Source organism: Nannobrachium achirus, assembly GCF_963921795.1.
Source record: "Nannobrachium achirus genome assembly, chromosome: 1".
NCBI lineage: Eukaryota > Metazoa > Chordata > Actinopteri > Myctophiformes > Myctophidae > Nannobrachium > Nannobrachium achirus.
Window position 1 is genome coordinate 11,112,072 of NC_137810.1, and position 19,003 is coordinate 11,131,074.

Here is a 19,003-nt window from a genome sequence, read left to right on the forward strand (position 1 = left end):
ACGACACTGCGAGCGGCTACCGAAGCCCCCCTGTATCCACGAAGCCCAAACGAGTTACGAGGCCCCCCTGGGTCCACGAAGCCCCAAGCGGCGCGAAGGCCAGCGGACCTTGGTCCTGCTCTTCGCCCCCGAGCGCCGCAGGCGCGAGTGGCCGCGAAGAGCGGGCCAGGGCCGCGCGGCCGGCGGAGCGCCGCGCGAGTTACGAAGCCGTGGTGAATGCAATCGTTATATTTATGCCCAGGCCGTAAGGCCTGGGCAAGCGCACGTTAAACGCCCTGTCCAAGTGACTACAATGGAGCTAATGGCTAGGCTAGGCTAGGCTAGGCTAGGCTAGGCTAGTAAATAAAGAGTAAACACTTCCGGTCTGCGGCGAGTTCAAAGCGTGACGTAACTCTCTTATATACACTCTGGTGAATGGCAGAGCAGTGGCTGACGTCGCCATCTGGTGGTGATTAGTGTGTGGTGAACGTCAAAACGAGTGCTCCTTGACAACTTTTACTGGTTTCTTGAACATACTGTAACATATATATATATGCTCACTGTCTATAGAGCATGGGTATTCAACTGGCGGCCCGCGGGCCGCATTCCTTCCTTGTGGCCCCTGGAGCAATTTTGAAAAAAAAAAAAGAAAAAGGATTTTGAAAAAAAAAAGAAGAAAAAAAAAGAATCTGCAATATGAAACGTGAGCTTCATTTACCATAATCACAGTAATCCCTAATCATATTCCATCATATTCAAGTGAAGTGACTCCAGTCAGAGCACTGCAGCAGAGTGGAGTGTGTGTGTCTGCGACCCACCTGATCCTAATTGTGTGTGCACTGTAAATAAGGTCGACATCAATGCCAGGTTGGCCATCACTAGTGTGATGTAGTTAGCACTATAGGTTTTACCAAGAAAGCATGTTTACAGTTGTCAACTTGTTGAACAGAAATTAAGCACATTAGTTTTACATTAGTGCGGCCCCCGGCCCCTTGGGGTTCTGTCAATGTGGCCCCCTGGACAATTTAGATGAATACCCCTGCTATAGAGGCTTCTGCGCCAATGTTTCCATATGAGAACCGATTAGAGCTCTTCACAGGGATGATTAAAATCACAATGATACTGTTACCAGACTCATCTATTCTACACAAGAATTTATACATTACATTTCTTAAAAGGGCTTGGCAGGTAGGCACCCCCAAGCTTACAGACAGCTGGCTGGCACTGTGCCATCTAGGTACCTTCATCAGTACCTCCACAGACACATACAAAACAGAAAAAGTACAAAACTATGCCACCACCTCTTTAAGGTGAATTATTTATTTGGTGTAAATGGACAATATCCACTCAAGACCCTGAAATAGTAACAAATGGATGGACTCGATACTCATCTGTGCTCTTTCATGTGGATGCGCCACATTGAAAGCTACATTATTCTGAAAGTAGTGAGAAGTAGAGAAGTAGTAGAAGTAGACAACATTTCTGGCGGTTTTGTTTCTTTGTACTATGAAAAGGTCTTACCGTAAATACAATTTAACACCAGATACTTTTCTCAAGTACAGATGAAGTGAGCTTGCTCTATTTTCTTATGGGTGACAACTCACCAATGATTACATTTACCTTACCGTGAATCAACCATTCTAAATAGTAGCCTACAGTTTATTCTTAATAGTTATTGGTTGATTAACCATTAACAGGCTTAGGTTAACGATTATGAAAAAGATGGTTATCCTGTGCAACCATCAATCTAATAATAATTTTGTACGTTTATTTTTACATTGGAATATGGAATGTGTTCCAGGCCACAAGAAAGCTCAGCTGAGGCCACCAGTTGAATATCACTGCTATAAAGGGTTAATGGAAAATTCTAAATTCATTCCCTATTTCTTCAAGGGCATGGTGGTGGCGCAGTCCATAGTGCTTTCGCCTCACAGCTCCTGGGTTCGATTCCCGCAGTGGGCGCTGGGGGGCGTGTTCTCTCCTCCAAGTCAGTGTCCATGCCGTAGGTGGGGTTGGCAAAACGGCCTTTCTGTGTGGAGTTTGCATGTTCTCCCCGTGTCTCTTATAGGTACCCTCACAAAAAAACATGCAGTAATCTTGGTCTCTATACTGCCTCCCCCTGGCCAGCTGGGGCACCTGATGGAGGGGAAAGGAACTTGTTGGAATAATGTGTTCCTCCCACGCGCTACGTCCAGCCGGGGAATCTCCCTGCTGTCAGGTGAAAAGAAGCAGCTTGGACCCCTCATACATAGAAGGAAGCATGAGGTCAGTCCGTTGTCTCCCCAGTTTGGCAGAGCGAGGGTAGCGCCCAGGATTACGTTACAAAAAATGGCTTAAAAATATCGTGGGATGAAAATTTAGTTAAAAAAAATCTCGTGAGAACAGAGCAAAAATGTTATTCCATTTTATGCTTTTCTTGTGATCTTCTAGGCCTATATATATATGTACCGGTATATGTCCTGATGTACTGAGATGTTCTGTTGTCCTGAAATGGCCTGATGTCCTGAAATGACCTGATGTCCTGAAATGGCCTGATGTATCCTACCATAGTCAGGTAGAGGTGGAATGGTTCAGTGCTTGTGGAGATTATTTATTATTTATTATTTAATAAAAATATAGATCAGTCACACTGCAGGAATGGTAACCTTCAAACTAACATCTCTATTGCATGCATCAGTTCGATGTCTGCCTAAAATGATGATCAGCAGGCTACTAGCTAGGTGTTGTCAGGCTAGTAAAAAAATCATTCAACATTAATCCCCCTAGCGCACAACAATGCATAAAATTCAGCTATTGTGCTGAACCTGGACGCAAGCCAAAGAGACAGGTGGATTGCTGTCTGTTAGTTAGCGTGTTTAGTATGCAGGGCACGCCATGATTTCTGTCACAGAAGTGACCATGCATGTGTGAAGAGTGAAGATAAACATCCCTGACCCCCTCATCAGCCACCAGGAGAGATGCAGGCTGGCGAATAAAAACCCCCAATAGCAGGGACATGCTGGGCCCCTGATTCAGCCCGGGAAAAAGTGTTGTAGAGGCCCTCGTGGCCTCTACAACATAGAGAGAGATCTCTCTCTATAGCGCTGCTGCTACTCAAAGATTTGTCATTTCAGATCATGACAAGTGACAAGCCAGTGGGCCAATTACATGAGTTATATTTCGTCATTGGCAGGTGGAAACCTTGTATGTCCAAAACCATTTTAAAAATGATTTAAACTAGTGAAAACAGCTGATCTACAAGCACACAACGCCTCGCACCGCTTTGCGAAAAAAATTACACATTTGAAACTTGGAGATACAAGGTTTCTGCCCGACAGTGACGATTTACTATGTTGGCCGTCCAGCCCCCAAAATGGAACGAAGGCCGACATTTAATTTTATTTATTTTTCCTAATGGTCGGCCTGGACTGGCCGGGAATGAACCGGCCGTTCGGGAGTTGTCCCGCTTTTCCCAATGGCCAGCACGTCCCTGCCTAATAGACAGAACTCAACCATGGAATTGGAAACCTGAAGGTTTAGCAGCAGAACAGCCACTGGAAAAGTGAAAGAAAGAGTTCATAGACAAAATAGTGTGCACATCTCAAGCCTATATTCAGGCCAGGTGCTGGACATCAAGGTATCAGATAATGGAAAGGAGAGGAACGCCCGCACACTGTTTATATGCTCCAGAGACACCAGATACTTTTCTCAAGTACAAATGAAAGTTCAACTTTTGCCTGATGAAGACTATTTGTCGAAACGTTGCAGTTAATAAAAAAGCGAGTTTCTGGAGCATATAGAAACAGTGTGCGGGCGTTCCTCTCCTTTCCAGAGTGAAAGAAAGAACATCGACAACAACAGCAAGGCTGGATCATATTTCTTGTATCCCAAAATTGCATTTGCCTATGTGTGCCTCAGATGCAAATTTGTCCAGAGGCTGAATTGATATGGAACAGGACTGTAGTGGTGTTTAGTTTAACTTAGTCTAGTCTAGTCTAGAGAGTTTAGTTTAGTTGAGTTGCACATAACATAAAAACAAAGGGAAGAGAAGATAGAACAGCATATTAAAATGTTGAGATGGTAAGATAAATAACATGATTTGACGGGGGCTTGTCGTGTCATAATGCAAAGGGAACATGAGACTGATGTACCCCTCATATGCTTCTTATCACAGGCATGTATGCCAGTGTTATTTTTGTAAAAATAAGAGTATTGTGCGGTCATTAATCTATCATGGCAGCTCAAGCTGAAAAAAAGTGAACTAGAATGCGGCAGAGTGCAGATCAATTTGGCGTGAAGTGTCTTCCTTGGCCTACTGGCATCGTAAAGGGAAAAGAATCCACTCCAGAATCCCCTGCAGGAATCTAATAATAGAAACACAAAACCACGCTGATATCGCTCACAAAACTAATGATAGGCTACTCTTAGGGCCAAGTTGTCTCAGACAATGTGCATATCCTCCCAAAATGTGGGACACTGATAAATGTAGGCTGTTAAAAGGCCTATAATATGTAATTATGTAAATTACCTTAATTCATGCAGGCCAGTGATATTCAATTGGTGGCCTGCGGGCCAATTCTGGCCCCAGCTGAGCTATGGCCCCTAGAACACAATGTAAAAATAAATGTACAAAACTATTATTAGATGGATGGTTGTACAGGATAAGCATTTTTGCATGTTGTTCATAAGCGTTAACCAAAGCTTGTTAATCATTAATCAACCATTAACTACGGTAGTAAGAAATATAGGCTACTATTTAGAATGGTTGACTCAGGGTCCCAAATTAAAACCCACCCTGCATTTGCAGTCAAGACACTGCAACAAGAACCCAAAATGTGGGTAAATGTAATCTTTGGTGAGTATTTCACCCATACAGCTCACTTCTTAAGAAAAGTATCTGGTGTTAAATTGTATTTAAGTATCAAAGTATAACAACCTTTTCATAGTAGGCTACAAAGAAACAAAACAGATAGAAATGGTACTACTTCTACTTTCAGAATAATGAAGCTTTCAAGCTACATTGCAACATTTCAGTGGTGCATTTACATAAAAGAGCACAAAAGTTTTTTGAGTTTGCTTGATTGATTGAATACTTTATTTGAAGTTTGCATATATAGTACAGGGGAAGGATTTAAATCACAGAAAGCGCAATGGCTTGTTTGCATTGGGGAAATCTGGCAAGCCATTGTCAAAAAAAAGTTCCTTTCCATCAGTCTGTTCTTGAGAGATTAGAATTTGGGTACTTTAGTCCTCAATTCATAAAACCATTAAATGACAGACAATAAACACAGTAGACGATGCAAAAATAAACAGAAATAAAACAAGTGCAAGTGCAGTTTATCCATCAAAACCATCCATAATCAACAGATGCAATGGATGTAGTCCATTTACACTAAAGAAATAATTCACCATAAGCATCCATCCACCTCAAACACCTCATAAAAGCTTATGCTAATATCAGCCGGATGCTCCAAACACAAACAAAACCCCTTTTCTTCTTCTGAGTTGCAGGTAATACATGAAACAATGTGGAGAAATTAGCTCATTATATTTTGTTGCTGTCTGGCAGAACTCCATATTTTGGGCTTTTCTGCCTTGCCTTATGCATAGTACACAGTGGAGTTGGACACACAGAGAGAGAGAGAGAGAGAGAGAGAGGTGGGGAGTGACATGCAGTAAAGGTCGTCGGGATTGGGATTTGAACCCGCAACACGTTGTCAGGCATCAGAACCTATATGGTATGCGCCTGGACCGCTAGGCCTGCAGACACCCCCAGTTTTTTTTTTCTTTTTTTCATGTTGTTGTTTTTTACGTAAATTAATGCCCTACTTAATCATACCATAGGCCTACTACTTTTGAATTAAAAGTTGAAGTTCTGGACATATGTATGAGGTTTCTTCCCAACAGAGATGATTTGACAGACCCTGTGGTATCAATCCCTGCACCATTAGAAACATTGACAGAATATGGTGTTGTTTCAGGATATAAGATAAATCTCACAAAGAGCGTGGTGGTGATGCCATTGAATGTAGCAGGGGAGAACCCCAAGAAGTATTATCCCTTTCAAATGGGACACAGTGATAACATACCTAGGCCTCCAGATACCCAATAACCGCGCTAAAGTGTTTTCCTTAAACTATACCCCACTGTTAAGAAAGATTGAGGAGGAACTCAATAGGTGGATGGGCCTCCCACTGTCTTTAATAGGAAGAATTAATTGCATTAAGATGACTATACTTCCTAGACTGTTATATCTATTCCAAATACCCAATGGGGATAGGCTACTAACGATATTTTTTAAACACCTAAACTTGTGTATGTCTAGATTTAATTGGAAGAAAAAAAAAACACCTAGAATAAAAGTCCTCCAGGGCCAACCCCGGGAGGTGGGTTTAAAGCTCCTCAACAGGGACATTGTGTGTCCCCCAACAGGGACACACAACGCCTCGCGTGCGAGGCGTTGTGTGCTTGTAGATCTGCTGTTTTCACTACTTTTGTGCAACGGCCTTGTATGATGAAGCAGGGCTTTGCTTTGCGAAAGAAATTACAAATTTGAAGATACGAGGTTTCTGCCCGACAGTGACGATTTACTTTGTTGGCCGCCCAGCCCCCAAAATGGAACGAAGGCCGACATTTTATTTATTTATTTTCCTAATGGCCGGCCTGGACCGGCCGGGAATGAACCGGCCGTTTCCCAATGGCCAGCACGTCCCTGCTCCACAATCCTATTACTGGGCAGCCCAATCGAGAGCAGTCTGGGCCTGGCAGGCACACCTGCAGCAGCCTCCTGTTTGGTTACAAATGGAACAACAAGACATTGTATCCATAAGCCTTGCCTCAGTTCCCTACGTACCTTCACCTAGACAACTACAGATATTAACAGAGAATCCCTTTGTAAAACACACATATAAATTATGGTTTGAAATACGCTAAAAGAAAGAATATACAATCAATTTATGATTATACTCCATTTCATGCAAATCCTCTGGTGCCTGAAGCCTTAAGAGATGGAATACCTCAAGCATGGTTTAGGAAGGGCATAAAAAAAAACATTTAGAGACCTCTACAATGGGGGAGTTCTAGAACCGTTTGCAGATCTCAAAGTTAAATACGATTTAGATAACATACATTTTTTTTTTTATGTATACAAATTAGACATTATAGTCTAACAGATTGGGAGAAAATATAAAAACGTGTGTAAGCTGACGTGCCATGCTCTGTAAGATGCTGTAAACTTAATAAATCTAACATAAAAAAAGAGATGATTTGTGGAAAGCATCATCCATAACCTCATTATCCTGTCCACAGCTTTCATGCAGTGAAAACAGACTGCACATGAAAGCCCTCCTTCTGTCCCCATAGGCATGCTGGAGCTCCCTCCTACACATGTCTGCCTTTCTTCTGCTTTATTTGCCTGTCTGTCTTCTATTCCCCCCCCCCCCCCCCTTTGATCACATTGAAAGCAATGTGTGTGTGTGTGTGTGTGTGTGTGTGTGTGTGTGTGTGTGTGTGTGTGTGTGTGTGTGTGTGTGTGTGTGTGTGTGTGTCTGTGTGCGTGCGCGCATGTACACATTTGTGTGCATATGTTTGTGTGCGAAATCTTGCTTCAGGGATCATGTATTTAAATTGTCCATACCCATCTGGGGATATGAGCACACAGAGTGTGTGTGTGTGTGTGTGTGTGTGTGTGTGTGTGTGTGTGTGTGTGTGTGTGTGTGTGTGTGTGTGTGTGTGTGTGTGTGTGTGTGTGTGTGTGTGTGTGTGTGTGTGTGTGTGTGCGTGCGTGCGTGCTGCATTTTGACAATTGCTTTGGCAATGTAAAGGTATATTTTCTCATGCCAGTGAAGCTCCTTTGAATTGAATTGAATTGAAATTGTGTGAGCTGTTTTAGAGCCTACAGGTCTTGTCTTTGAAGATGAAGTTCCACTTGCCATGCGAGAGCTTCTGAAACAGTCTGGCTGACAAGACGTCCTGAATATAGCGAAGCTCATGGGGCCTTTTTAGTTGGATCTTGGAGCTATAGGATCTTTGGCCTCATGCAAAACTTTCTTCAGCCGTCTGAGGTGAAAGGCATTTCTGTGCCATCTTCACAGCATGACCGGTGTGCTCAATCCCCAGAGAGGTCCTCGATGATGTGGAATGCGAGGTGCTTGAAGTCATTAACCACGCATTGTGATTAGCTGAGAGGCATTAATGTCAAAGTTTCCAGTAGTGCACAGAAGTGCATTGTCTGTGCCTATTGTCCATTGGTGGGTGGCATAGCTCAGGGGTAGACATTAGAGCACGAAGGGTTCCCAGTTCGAATCCGGGCTCCCCCAGAGTTAGTGTCGAAGAGTCCTTGAGCAAGACTCTGAACCCCTAGTTGCTCCCGGTGAGCAGGTTGGTGCCTTGCTTGGTTTCCTCCTCCATCAGTGTATGAATGTGTGTGTGAATGGGTGAATGTAATGCACAATCTATGTAAGGCGCCTTGGATAAAAGCACTATATAAATGCACCATTTACCATTGTCTATAAGACTTAGAAAATGGACAGACACTGACTCATGTCATAGTAAGTACTGTAGCCCAGGGGTTTTCAAACTTTTTTGACTCAGGGCACCCCTGTAAATAACTTTTTCATCCACGGCACCCCTGAATTACACTGTTAATTTTTAGAATCTTACATCATATTGGAGAAATATCTGTTTCCCTCAGAACTGACTGAAAATAACTTTATACTTGACGTTTAACCACTTCAAGAGAGTTGTTGTAGATAGAAAAATAACTCATCAAGTACAGTGCAAATCAGGTCTGTTTTACTAAGCATAGTGAAGTGATATTGGACCAGTAGGCAGGGACGTGCTGGGCCCCTGATTCAGCCCGGGAAAAAGAGTTGTAGAGGCCCTCATTACGCGCTATAGAGATAGAGCTCTCTCTACAGTATAGCACTGCTGCTTCTCAAAGATTTGCCATTTCAGATCATGACAAGTGACAAGCCAGTGGGCCAATTACTGTACATGAGTTATATTTCGTCGTTGTCGGGTGGAAACCTTGTATGTCCAAAACCGTTTGTTTTGTATTTATCATTTTAAAAATGATTTAAACTAGTGAAAACAGACGATCTACAAACACACAGCGCCTCGCACTTTTGTGCAACGGCCTTGTATGATGATACAAGGTTTCTGCCCGACAGTGACGATTTACTTTGTTGGCCGCCCAGTCCCCAAAATGGAACAAAGGCAGACATCCTAATGGCCGGCCTGGACCGGCTGGGAATGAACCGGCCGTTCGGGAGTTGTCCCGCTTTTCCCAATGGCCAGCACGTCCCTGCCAGTAGGCCAGTGGGCGCCCCCCCCCCTGCTGCTTCTATCTATTGCACATCAGAGAAGTGGGTGCCCCCTGCTGTGTTTATCTTCTATCTATTGCACATCAAAGAAGTCTGCCGTGAAAAGGGTGTGTGCAATGCATGGTTGATTAAGTTCGGGCCATACAACACTGCAGGGGTCGTGTCCTGGCTTATAAGCACATCTCAGCTTAATCAACTTGAACTGTATTCTCATTCTTATTCCTTATTCAGGCCATTTCATAACGGCTAAACTATCAGAGAAAATAGTACATCGACAAACTCCAATGATGTGAGTGTTATTGAAATTAGTATTATTTTAATTCGCTGACAATAGTCAAAATATATATTTTTGAACAAAATAATCGTTCCTAATTCCATTTTTCCATACATTTAGGCTGCCTGCTCCAAAGACAAACACCATAGTATGGTCAATTTATTCCTAGAAATTCTGAGAGGCAATTAATTTATTACTTGGCAATCAATCTATAAAATTACTAATCATTGCATCAATTTTTATAAAATGTATTTCATGTATTTTCAAAATACGTTCTCAGGCCCTAACCGGTCCCTCAAGAGTGCCTTGGTCTAACTTTTTTTGTTCTCAGGCCTGTATTTATATTTTGTATTTTGATACATCTTTTGACCCAGTATTTGTATTTTGTATCAAAATAAATGTCAATGTATTTTTGCCCATCTCTGGCTGCATGTTTAGTATGCAGGCCATGCAATAGAGAAGAGAGACAGGAAATGTGGAGAAACAGCATGGAAATTATCAATCGACCCATACCGTTGATCACACAATTCTTGTTGACAGGCTTGGCAGTATTGATATTTAATCTTTGTTCTGCAACTAACAATGGAGTGGGTGTCATTTGCAATGGGAACATGAGAATGATGGATCGAGTGGGTGTCATATGCAATGGGAACATGAATGTATATGGAACAATGCTGGAGTGTATATCATATGCAATGGGAACATGAGAATGATGGATCGAGTGGGTGTCATATGCAATGGGAACATGAATGTATTATGGAACAATGCTGGAGTGGGTGATCTCAAAGTTAAATACGATTTAGATAAGGGACATTTCTTTTTCTCTCTCTCGTCCAAGGCCTAATTTGAAACTGGGTTTCTTTTATAGTATGAAGCCCACGGCACACATGCGGGGGTGCGCTCGCTATCATTATCCAATGCAATTTAAAAATGACTAGAATCTCGTCTTTGGTGGTGTGGACAAAGGACAAGGAGGACTAAGCCAATTGCCAAGCAATCATCACTCCAGGCCATGGGATTTAGTCTATCCTTAATTGGCCTTGAACACAGACATAAAAGGTAGACGCCTCCTCTGGCTCTGGGGCGTTGGTGAAAGAGGACTGGCATGCTTCCGGAATTCACAGAATGGGATGCTCGGTAGGCCAATCAATCAATGCGGGACTCCCTCTTTCCCACTGCAGGGGGCAGAGTGCCCTCAACAGTTCCACAGTTACGCTAGCCTGACTGCAAGCGTCAGACTCTATCACACACTTCGTTTTGGGAAGAGAGTCTGAGATTTCGGGCAGACATTCAACTTCTGGGGGGGCGGGCAGGGGGTGGTTTAAAAAAAATGTTAAGTTGACTTGCTCTTAATTGCTCCCTCTGAACTTCAAAGGGCTTGTGAGCTGCTGTAATTGATTGAGCCATACAAGTGTCAATAGCTCGTTAGTCACTGAAAGCATCAAAGACTACAATCTGTTTGATGTCTGTAATAAGAGTGGAGGGGGGAATGTGTTTGAATACACACAGACTCGCCTGATTGGCTGAATGGTTTTGAACCAGGCCACCACCCACCACGTGCCCCAAGCCTACAGCCCTGATTGGCTCGCCCTCTCTGAGGGCTGGTGGAAAAAGCTTATTTAATGTGAAGGGCCAGACTAACACCACCACTACCAACAGGGGGTGGTGTTGTGCAGTCTGGTTTATTAACTAGGCTACAGTTACGCACTTCCGGCAGTCCTATTTTACCAGTCGCGCCAATGAACTGAGGCGGGAGATGAGGTATCTAGCTTTTTATAACTATGGCCTTGAACAACTAAGTAGCCAATTGCAGATCAGTAGTCTCTCCAGCCTATGACATAGAGCAGGTGTTCCCAGTCTTTTTTGGCTGGGGGCAGCCCTATAAAAAAAGAAATCCTCCGAGACACCTACACTATATTCGTAATTTTCACACCCAGAACCTTATATTACCTTTGGCATGACAGTACTTCTTTTTAATCGAAATTGTTGTTTTTTGTATTAATTATTATAAGATGATGAAATGGCTGAGTGGTTAGTGTCCATACCTAGGACTCCGGAGGCCCCAGAGGTCGCAGGTACAATTCCCCGCTCCAGCTATCACTGCTCCCCTCCCCCTCGCGCTCCTTGTGGGCAGCACTGGGTTCAGCTGGGTTAAGCTGAAAAAAGCAGCTGGGTTGGGCTGCAAATATCTGAATTTCCCTTGCGGGAGGAGTAGGTAACTATTATTATTATTAAAACATCTGAATGAATTTGTGTTTGAGTAAATCAGAATTGCGTCATACATTCAAATGAATTCACCTCCATATAATTGGAAACATAAGGACTTTTCTGCCATTATTCTGCTTGAGATTATGTTGCGAGGAAAATGTTGAGATAATAGCCTTTTTGGTTAGAACTGAAAATAACTTTGGAGTTCAAGTTTTAAAAGTGTCGGACAACCGTCGTGGCACCCCAGGGTGCCCCGTCATCCACTTTTAGTCAGGAGATATTTTCAGAAATAGTGTCATATCCTGGAATAAATTCCTTACCAAAAAAAAATTCTTCACCAATGTGTTTGCAAAGGTGTCTAGTAACACATCTCGCAAAGACTGAAATTCAGTTTCCCTAGGAGAATCTGTGACAGCTGCTGAAAGTTGGGGTCCCATTAAATTAACAATATAAGTTGGGGTCCCATTAAATTAACAATACAGGATAAAACACACAAACACACAATAAATAGGGTTTACTAGGGTGTTTTCATGATTCTGAATCCATTGCAACATTTGCAAGCTTGTTTCGCACGAAAAACATTCCTTGGGGTAAAGGCGGCTCCCACAAAACTGTGAAAAGTGATGACTCATCACTAAACCATAGATTTATGGGGGCGTTTTTAGCCCAAGGAATGTTTTTTTTTTGTGCAAAACAAATGCTTAAGGAAGGAATTTATCCCAGGACCTTTTAAGATATCCCCTGACTATTTGAAAACCAGCTTTGTTTACATTTATCCATGATTAGCCCTTGTTCAGTACTGATCACAGTGATCACAAGAGAACTTGGTAAGACTACAGTAAATAAATAGTAGTCATTCTAGTGTTCACTTTATTTCATGAGCCATCGTTTTAAAACCCATTGCCAGCCAAATTTAAATATGAATGTGCGCTTATAACGCCAGGAAATAGCTATATTTAATCATTATAATCACATCAATTTACCGTTGAAATACCATACCACAAAATGACCACTAGAGTGAGCCATAGACCATAGACTGTGGAAGCCCCCATGTTAACCCATGTTAAAACCAAGGTTCACAACATTCAAGGATGGGACGATGACGTCGATCCCCATTGACATGAATGGGAGACCCGCGGGCCGCCATCTGAGCTCAATACTGTTCAATTCGTGCTTGATCGTCTAAAACCACCATCAGTATGGGCACCGGAACGTATACAGATGCCACACAGAAAGTTTCCGAATCAAAATCCGACCTAGTGAAGCTGCGTGAGGGTCGGATGGTTTGCATTGAGCCTAGCGGCTAGCAGAGGCCTACGTAAACAGGAAGCTATGGCTTAAAGGTGACGTCATAATCGTATCCTTTTTTTTCACGGTTTACGTCTGTATACTAGCCGAAGGTAAGCTAACCGTTCCGCTCCGTCTATTAACCCAAATTAAAAGCTTAAACAATGCTTTTATATAAAAGTCGATAAAAGTCGCTTGGCAGGGAACTCCATAATGAGATTGTCAATCTAAAAGTCGTCCGGCCCTGATTAATAATGTCAGTCTTAGTCCAGTTTCAATCACCCTAGTTAGTTTTCATCACATTTAGTCAACCTCATCCTGTTTTTCTTTAGTCAAGTTTTAGTCCACTAAAAGTCAAGCATTTTACTGTAGTCTTTATCTTAGTCCAAGACAATGTAAATTTAGGTAGTCTTGTTTTAGTCGACAAAAACTGTTGACATTTGAGTCTAGTTTTAGTCAGGACAATTATTTTACCCCTTTACATTTTTTGGCAGCAAATAACATATCCATCTAATCTAAGATTATTTAACATTGACTTTTCTCTCATCCTTTTGATGAAAAACACAATTTTAAGGAATACAGTACAAGCTAGACCACACCTGGTTATAGAACCAATGATTCTAGTTCAACCAACCCAGTACAGTAGGCTATGACAAGACAACATCTGGAAATCCCTGTACAGCCCAACATTGTCTGGTCAGAACCACCAGTCCAGTAGCTGCAAGCACGCACGCACAAGCACCAGTGTTCACTAAGTCCCTCCCCAACATTTTAGTCTAGATTTTATTTGTTGACGAAATTGTCAGTACATTAAGTCGTCATTTTAGTCATCATAGCTTAGTTTTATCTAGTTTATTTAGTTTTCGTCAGTGAAAGAAAGGTAGTCGACTAACATTTTTCGTTTTAGTTTTAGTCGACGAAATAAACACTCATTTTAATTCATCATTCATCATTCAGATAATACTAATTTTGGACATCATGTATTTATACATTAAACTGGCATTGGGGACCCATTGAGCGCTGCGCAGCTAAAGACATTTGGTGTGATGGCGGTGGGACTGCATTCTGCAGTGAAGATGTTAGGTGTGGTGTATCTTTGGTTGTATTATATGTAATATTTTACCCCGTTGCACTCCATGATGTCATATACATTATCCCCATTATGACTCATTCTCCTATCTTTTGATCAAACTCTAATCAATTTAGTTAGCTCCAAAAGCAATGCAGTGGCTTCTTAAAACCACAGACGTGTAAAGTTGCCCAGGAGTATGTTAGATTTGAAATAAACCTGTTTGGGGTGATTTGAACAAGACATCCCTGCTTAAATGGTAAATGGTAAATGGTGCATTTATATAGCGCTTTTAATCCAAAGCGCTTTACATAGATTGTGCATTACATTCACCCATTCACACACACATTCATACACCGGTGGCGGAGGAAGCCATGCAAGGCACCAACCTACTCACCGGAGGCAATTAGGGGTTCAGAGTCTTGCCCAGGGACCCTTCGACATTAACTCAGGGGGAGCCCGGATTCGAACTGGGAACCCTTCGGGATTTATACCCTTCGTGCTCTAATGCCAGTTTCTCTACCCCTGAGCTATGCCGCCCCACTGCCCCTGCTTAGCTTATTATGGAGGTAAAGTACCTCTAACCGCACATACTGTACACAAAAGGTGCCTTGAGATAACTAACAACTTCTGTTGTTATTTGCTGCTATGCAAATACAATTGCCTTGAATTGACTAAATTTAAGTAATTCATAAACTCCAATTACTGCAGGTCTGGCTCATTATAATTTCAAATCAAACATCTGGTCCTACACTTTAACAATCCACCATGCAGCAGATTATGAGCGAAAAGAGCTCTCCATGTTGGTGCCGTCGGGTAGAAACCTTGTTTGTCCAAAACGGTTCCTTTTTCATGTTTTATCTTAAAAACATTTTAAAATAGTGACAAAGCAGATCTTCAAGTTCACAACGTGAAAATGCTAGTTTCACTACTTTTGTGTGACACTCGTACGTACGGATGGTGGTGGTGCATAAAAAATTAAATGTGGAGATACAAGTCTTCTGCCCAACGGAACTTTACTCACAGAAGAGCACATTAACATGTTTTCAATTAACGTAGTGGAGTGCAGACAGATTTATGAACTCCTTCATTTCCAAGGGCCAGACTCGATAATGAAGCACTGGGGGAGAGAAGGAGGTGGGAGGAGGTAGTTATAGCTGTGTTTTTTAACTGCATTGTGTTGTTTTACTTAGGATGTTTTACTTCTTATAACAAAGTTTATTTTTCACTGCACTCTATTTCTACTGTAATATTTTGTATATATTCATCATGCTCTTTTTTTTACCGACAAATCTGTCTGAAACTATGAATGTGTGGCAACTGGAGCTGTTGAATGTATGTGTTGAAAGGCATGAGGGAGCGCACACAGTTGAGTCAACACATTTGATTACATTATTATTTAATAACTTGAAATCAAACATACTGAGAAATGTCTGGAAAGTATTGCACTTGCTAGTACATTTATAACATTTTAATCAAAGTATCATGTGATATGATGTTTTTTTTCCCCCAGCACAATTTAACAACAAACATTATTGGGACCGCGCTATCCCTCTAAGGCGCGCCACAGACATATGCGTGAAACATCTTCTCCGTATCGTCTGAGAATGGCCACTGGGGGCGCCGTACTAATGCATTGTCAATGGAAGGTTGTTTGGTGTTTTGTCGTTGCCGTGTCTCTTGGCCAAAAGACAGGCTGCGGTTGAGCTAGAGACACGGCAACGTCAAAACACCAAACAACCTTCCATTGACAATGCATTAGTACGGCGCCCCCAGTGGCCATTTTCAGACGATACGGAGAAGATGTTTCACGCATATGTGTGAGTCCAGCCTACCAAATCACCCACACAAGCTCCAGCCATATACTGGGCTTCGACCCAGTCATGTTAGTAAGGTGATAGTTTGTCATTTATTGGCAGGAAATACACACACACAAGATATCCCCTCATTACAACATTTACATTTTCTTTTGTTCCCAGATTCATTTTGTCTTCTTGTTTTTCACTTTTTTACTCTTCCCTCCTGACTTGCTTGTCTCGTCCTATGGAAAGACAACAGAAAAGAATCAGAACATGACATTTGTTATATGAAATGTGAAATATTCACAAAGCCCATGACTCTATTTGACAGACACTTGTTGTTTCCCTCTGGCTTCCCACTGCGGATATTCTTTGTGATAAGAGTATTAGTAGGCAGGATGGCAAGGTGAAGTGTTTTCATGATTGTATGATTGAAAGGGTTTTGCATTGTGTTTATGTTTTGAGCACCCGGTGAAGGGTGCTCAAAAGCTCTTATGTGTTTGGTGGATACATGAGGAGAATGATTTAGTAAAGTAGTAGAAGTAGACAACATTTATGTCAGTTTTATTTCTTTGTACTATGAAAAGGTCTGTACTTTTGATACTTAAAGCTATACTGTGTAAGTTGCTAAACTAGTGGTCAGTAGCGGTAAATGGTAAATGGTGCATTTATATAGCGCTTTTATCCAAAGCGCTTTACATAGATTGTGCATTACATTCACCCATTCACGCACACATTCATACACCGGTGGCAGAGGAAACCATGCAAGGCACCAACCTACTCACCGGGAGCAATTAGCGGTTCAGAGTCTTGCCCAAGGACCCTTCGACATTCACTCAGGTGGAGCCCGGATTCAAACTGGGAACCCTTTGGGAACCCTTCGTGCTCTAATAACGGTTTCTCTACCCCTGAGCTATGCCGCCAATCCACCATGCAGCAGATTAGGAGAGAAAAGAGCGGTATTGCTTTTTTCGGACGTTTTTCGCCCGGTGTTGCCGCGGACCACTGGAGCGGGGCCGCAAACCACCGCCGCAAATCACCGCGACCCATACGAATCTGTAGAGGGGTAGAACGTAATTTTCTGGCCAGGATTTGGAGAGTAAGAGGCAAGAATCCTTCACCATCGTAAACACTGTAGCTGAGGGTGGCTTCCTGAAGAGACGGCCAGACACGCTGTGATTGGCCGGTAGTGTATCATGTGTGTATGATCCGAGTGGGTGTTCTAAAACTTTAGCGATTTAATAGTTAGGACAACTTTAAGATTTGTTTTATAAAAAAAGTTACATAGTATAACTTTAATACATTTAACACTAGATACTTTTCTTAATTAAGTACATAATGAAGTGAGCTACTTTATCACTTTCACCCAAGTGATTTTCTTATGGTTGACTTACTCACCAAAGATTACTGTAAGTGCTAGCTTTGTCGGCTCCAAACATTTCCTCCAAAACCCACTGACACACCTGGTTAAGACTTGGAAGTGTACGCAGCCACAAATAACCCAATGTCCACAGGTTGAACTTCGTTTTGCATTCTTTACTTAAAGTTTTACTATGTAACTTTTTTTATAAAACAAATCTTAAAATTGTCCTAACTGTTAAATCGCTAAAGTTTTAGAACACCCACTCCGTTATTTTCAGCTTCTGAAGCCTTCTCTTTATATGTTTTCTATGAGCCGTGAGGGGGGGAGAATTTCGCGCCATGATGACGTAATCTGCATCATCTGTATACGTTGTGTATACGTTGCCCAATCACATCGCCGATCATGCACACATGGTACACTACCGGCCAATCACAGCTTATCTGCCCTGGTCTTGAAGTGGGGTCGCCATATTTGTAGTCGCCGTGTGTCTCTTTACTCAAAAGGTAATCTCGCCTACCAGGCAGGGTGAAGTCGTCCGTTTCTCCGGAATGCCTGAACGCCCAGGAACCAGGGACCCCTCTAAAGATAGCTCTCGGCGTTGTGGAGGCAGACGCGGGGGTGTGAAGGTACGAAAAACGGGCGAAAGACGCGAACGCGACCGCGGTTTGCTATATGGCTACTGACCACTAGTTGAGAATCTTACACAGTATAGCTTTAACTTGATTCCACAGTGCATATTGTAACAAAGTACATCTCCTGGCATTGGTATCTGGTTTTGCTGGTATAAAACATTGTGTCCACACAGGTGCATGCCTTCTCCTCATCACTTAGGCCTATATATGCCCTTGGTTCCCAATCAACCGGCCCAGGAGAGGCGTGCCCAAGGTGTCAATTAATCAATCAATTAGCAAATAAACAAGCCAATAATGCCAAATAATAGTAAATAATCACAAACTTAACAGTGAGAATAATAACAACAATCTAACAAATAAACCCAGTGCAATGGCCTTTACACTCCCCCCCAATTGGGAATTATATGACCAATTACAAAAAATAAGTTTAAGCCATAAACAAAAAAACATTGATCAAGGTTATGTAGTATGTGTCATGTATGTAATCTTGACTGAATCTTCTTTTGATGATGACACTGCAAAAGAAAGAAAAAGGATAAAGTTTGAGAAGAGAGGTTTGTTAGTCTGGGGGCCTCCAGCAGTTGATGACTGGTTGTGTCACTTCTCTCTCTCGGCTGACTGGAGAGGGCTCGATGTAGCCCTCACACCACCACAGAAAGTCCATGTCCCTTCCCTCTGGAACATGAAAACTTCTCTTCAGGTTGAGGCGTTGTTTTGACATCTCAGCTTGCTCCTCTGCAGTCCCCTCAATGAAGTTGTATTGCTGCTGAACGATTTCTCTTGTGTGCATTATGTTGGTGGTAATGGTGGAGCAGCCTCTCTTGCCCCTGTTGTCATTTCCACCATGACGTGCAACAGTTGGATTGCTGACTGCTGGTTCCTTTGGCTGTTTCGTTTGTTCTGAGGATGTTCCTGTGTCCTGGTGCTCCATGTGGAGAATTGCTGGGTGCTTTTGGCCACACACGTTGTAACTTGACTGCTCCTCACAGCTCTTGATAACGTGTCCCTCTAGGCAGCCTACACCGATTTCATTCTCCTTTGTGTCAATCCTTTCCTCAAGCAATGTTCCTTCAATCTGTGTGCACTTTTC

At 42.4% G+C, this 19,003-nt stretch overlaps 1 protein-coding gene across 2 annotated transcripts in view; it reads right to left on the reverse strand.

Moving 5' to 3' along the window:
• Positions 1–15,533: 15,533 nt before the first annotated feature.
• impact (impact RWD domain protein) overlaps positions 15,534–19,003 on the reverse strand; it is a 69,228-nt gene continuing 65,758 nt past the window's right edge. For both annotated transcript variants that reach the window (XM_080723062.1, XM_080723063.1), the window contains one exon: positions 15,534–16,160. In XM_080723062.1, the coding sequence (XP_080579188.1) occupies positions 16,101–16,160 (60 nt within the window). In that variant the 3' untranslated portion in view covers positions 15,534–16,100. The remainder of the gene's footprint in view (positions 16,161–19,003) is intronic.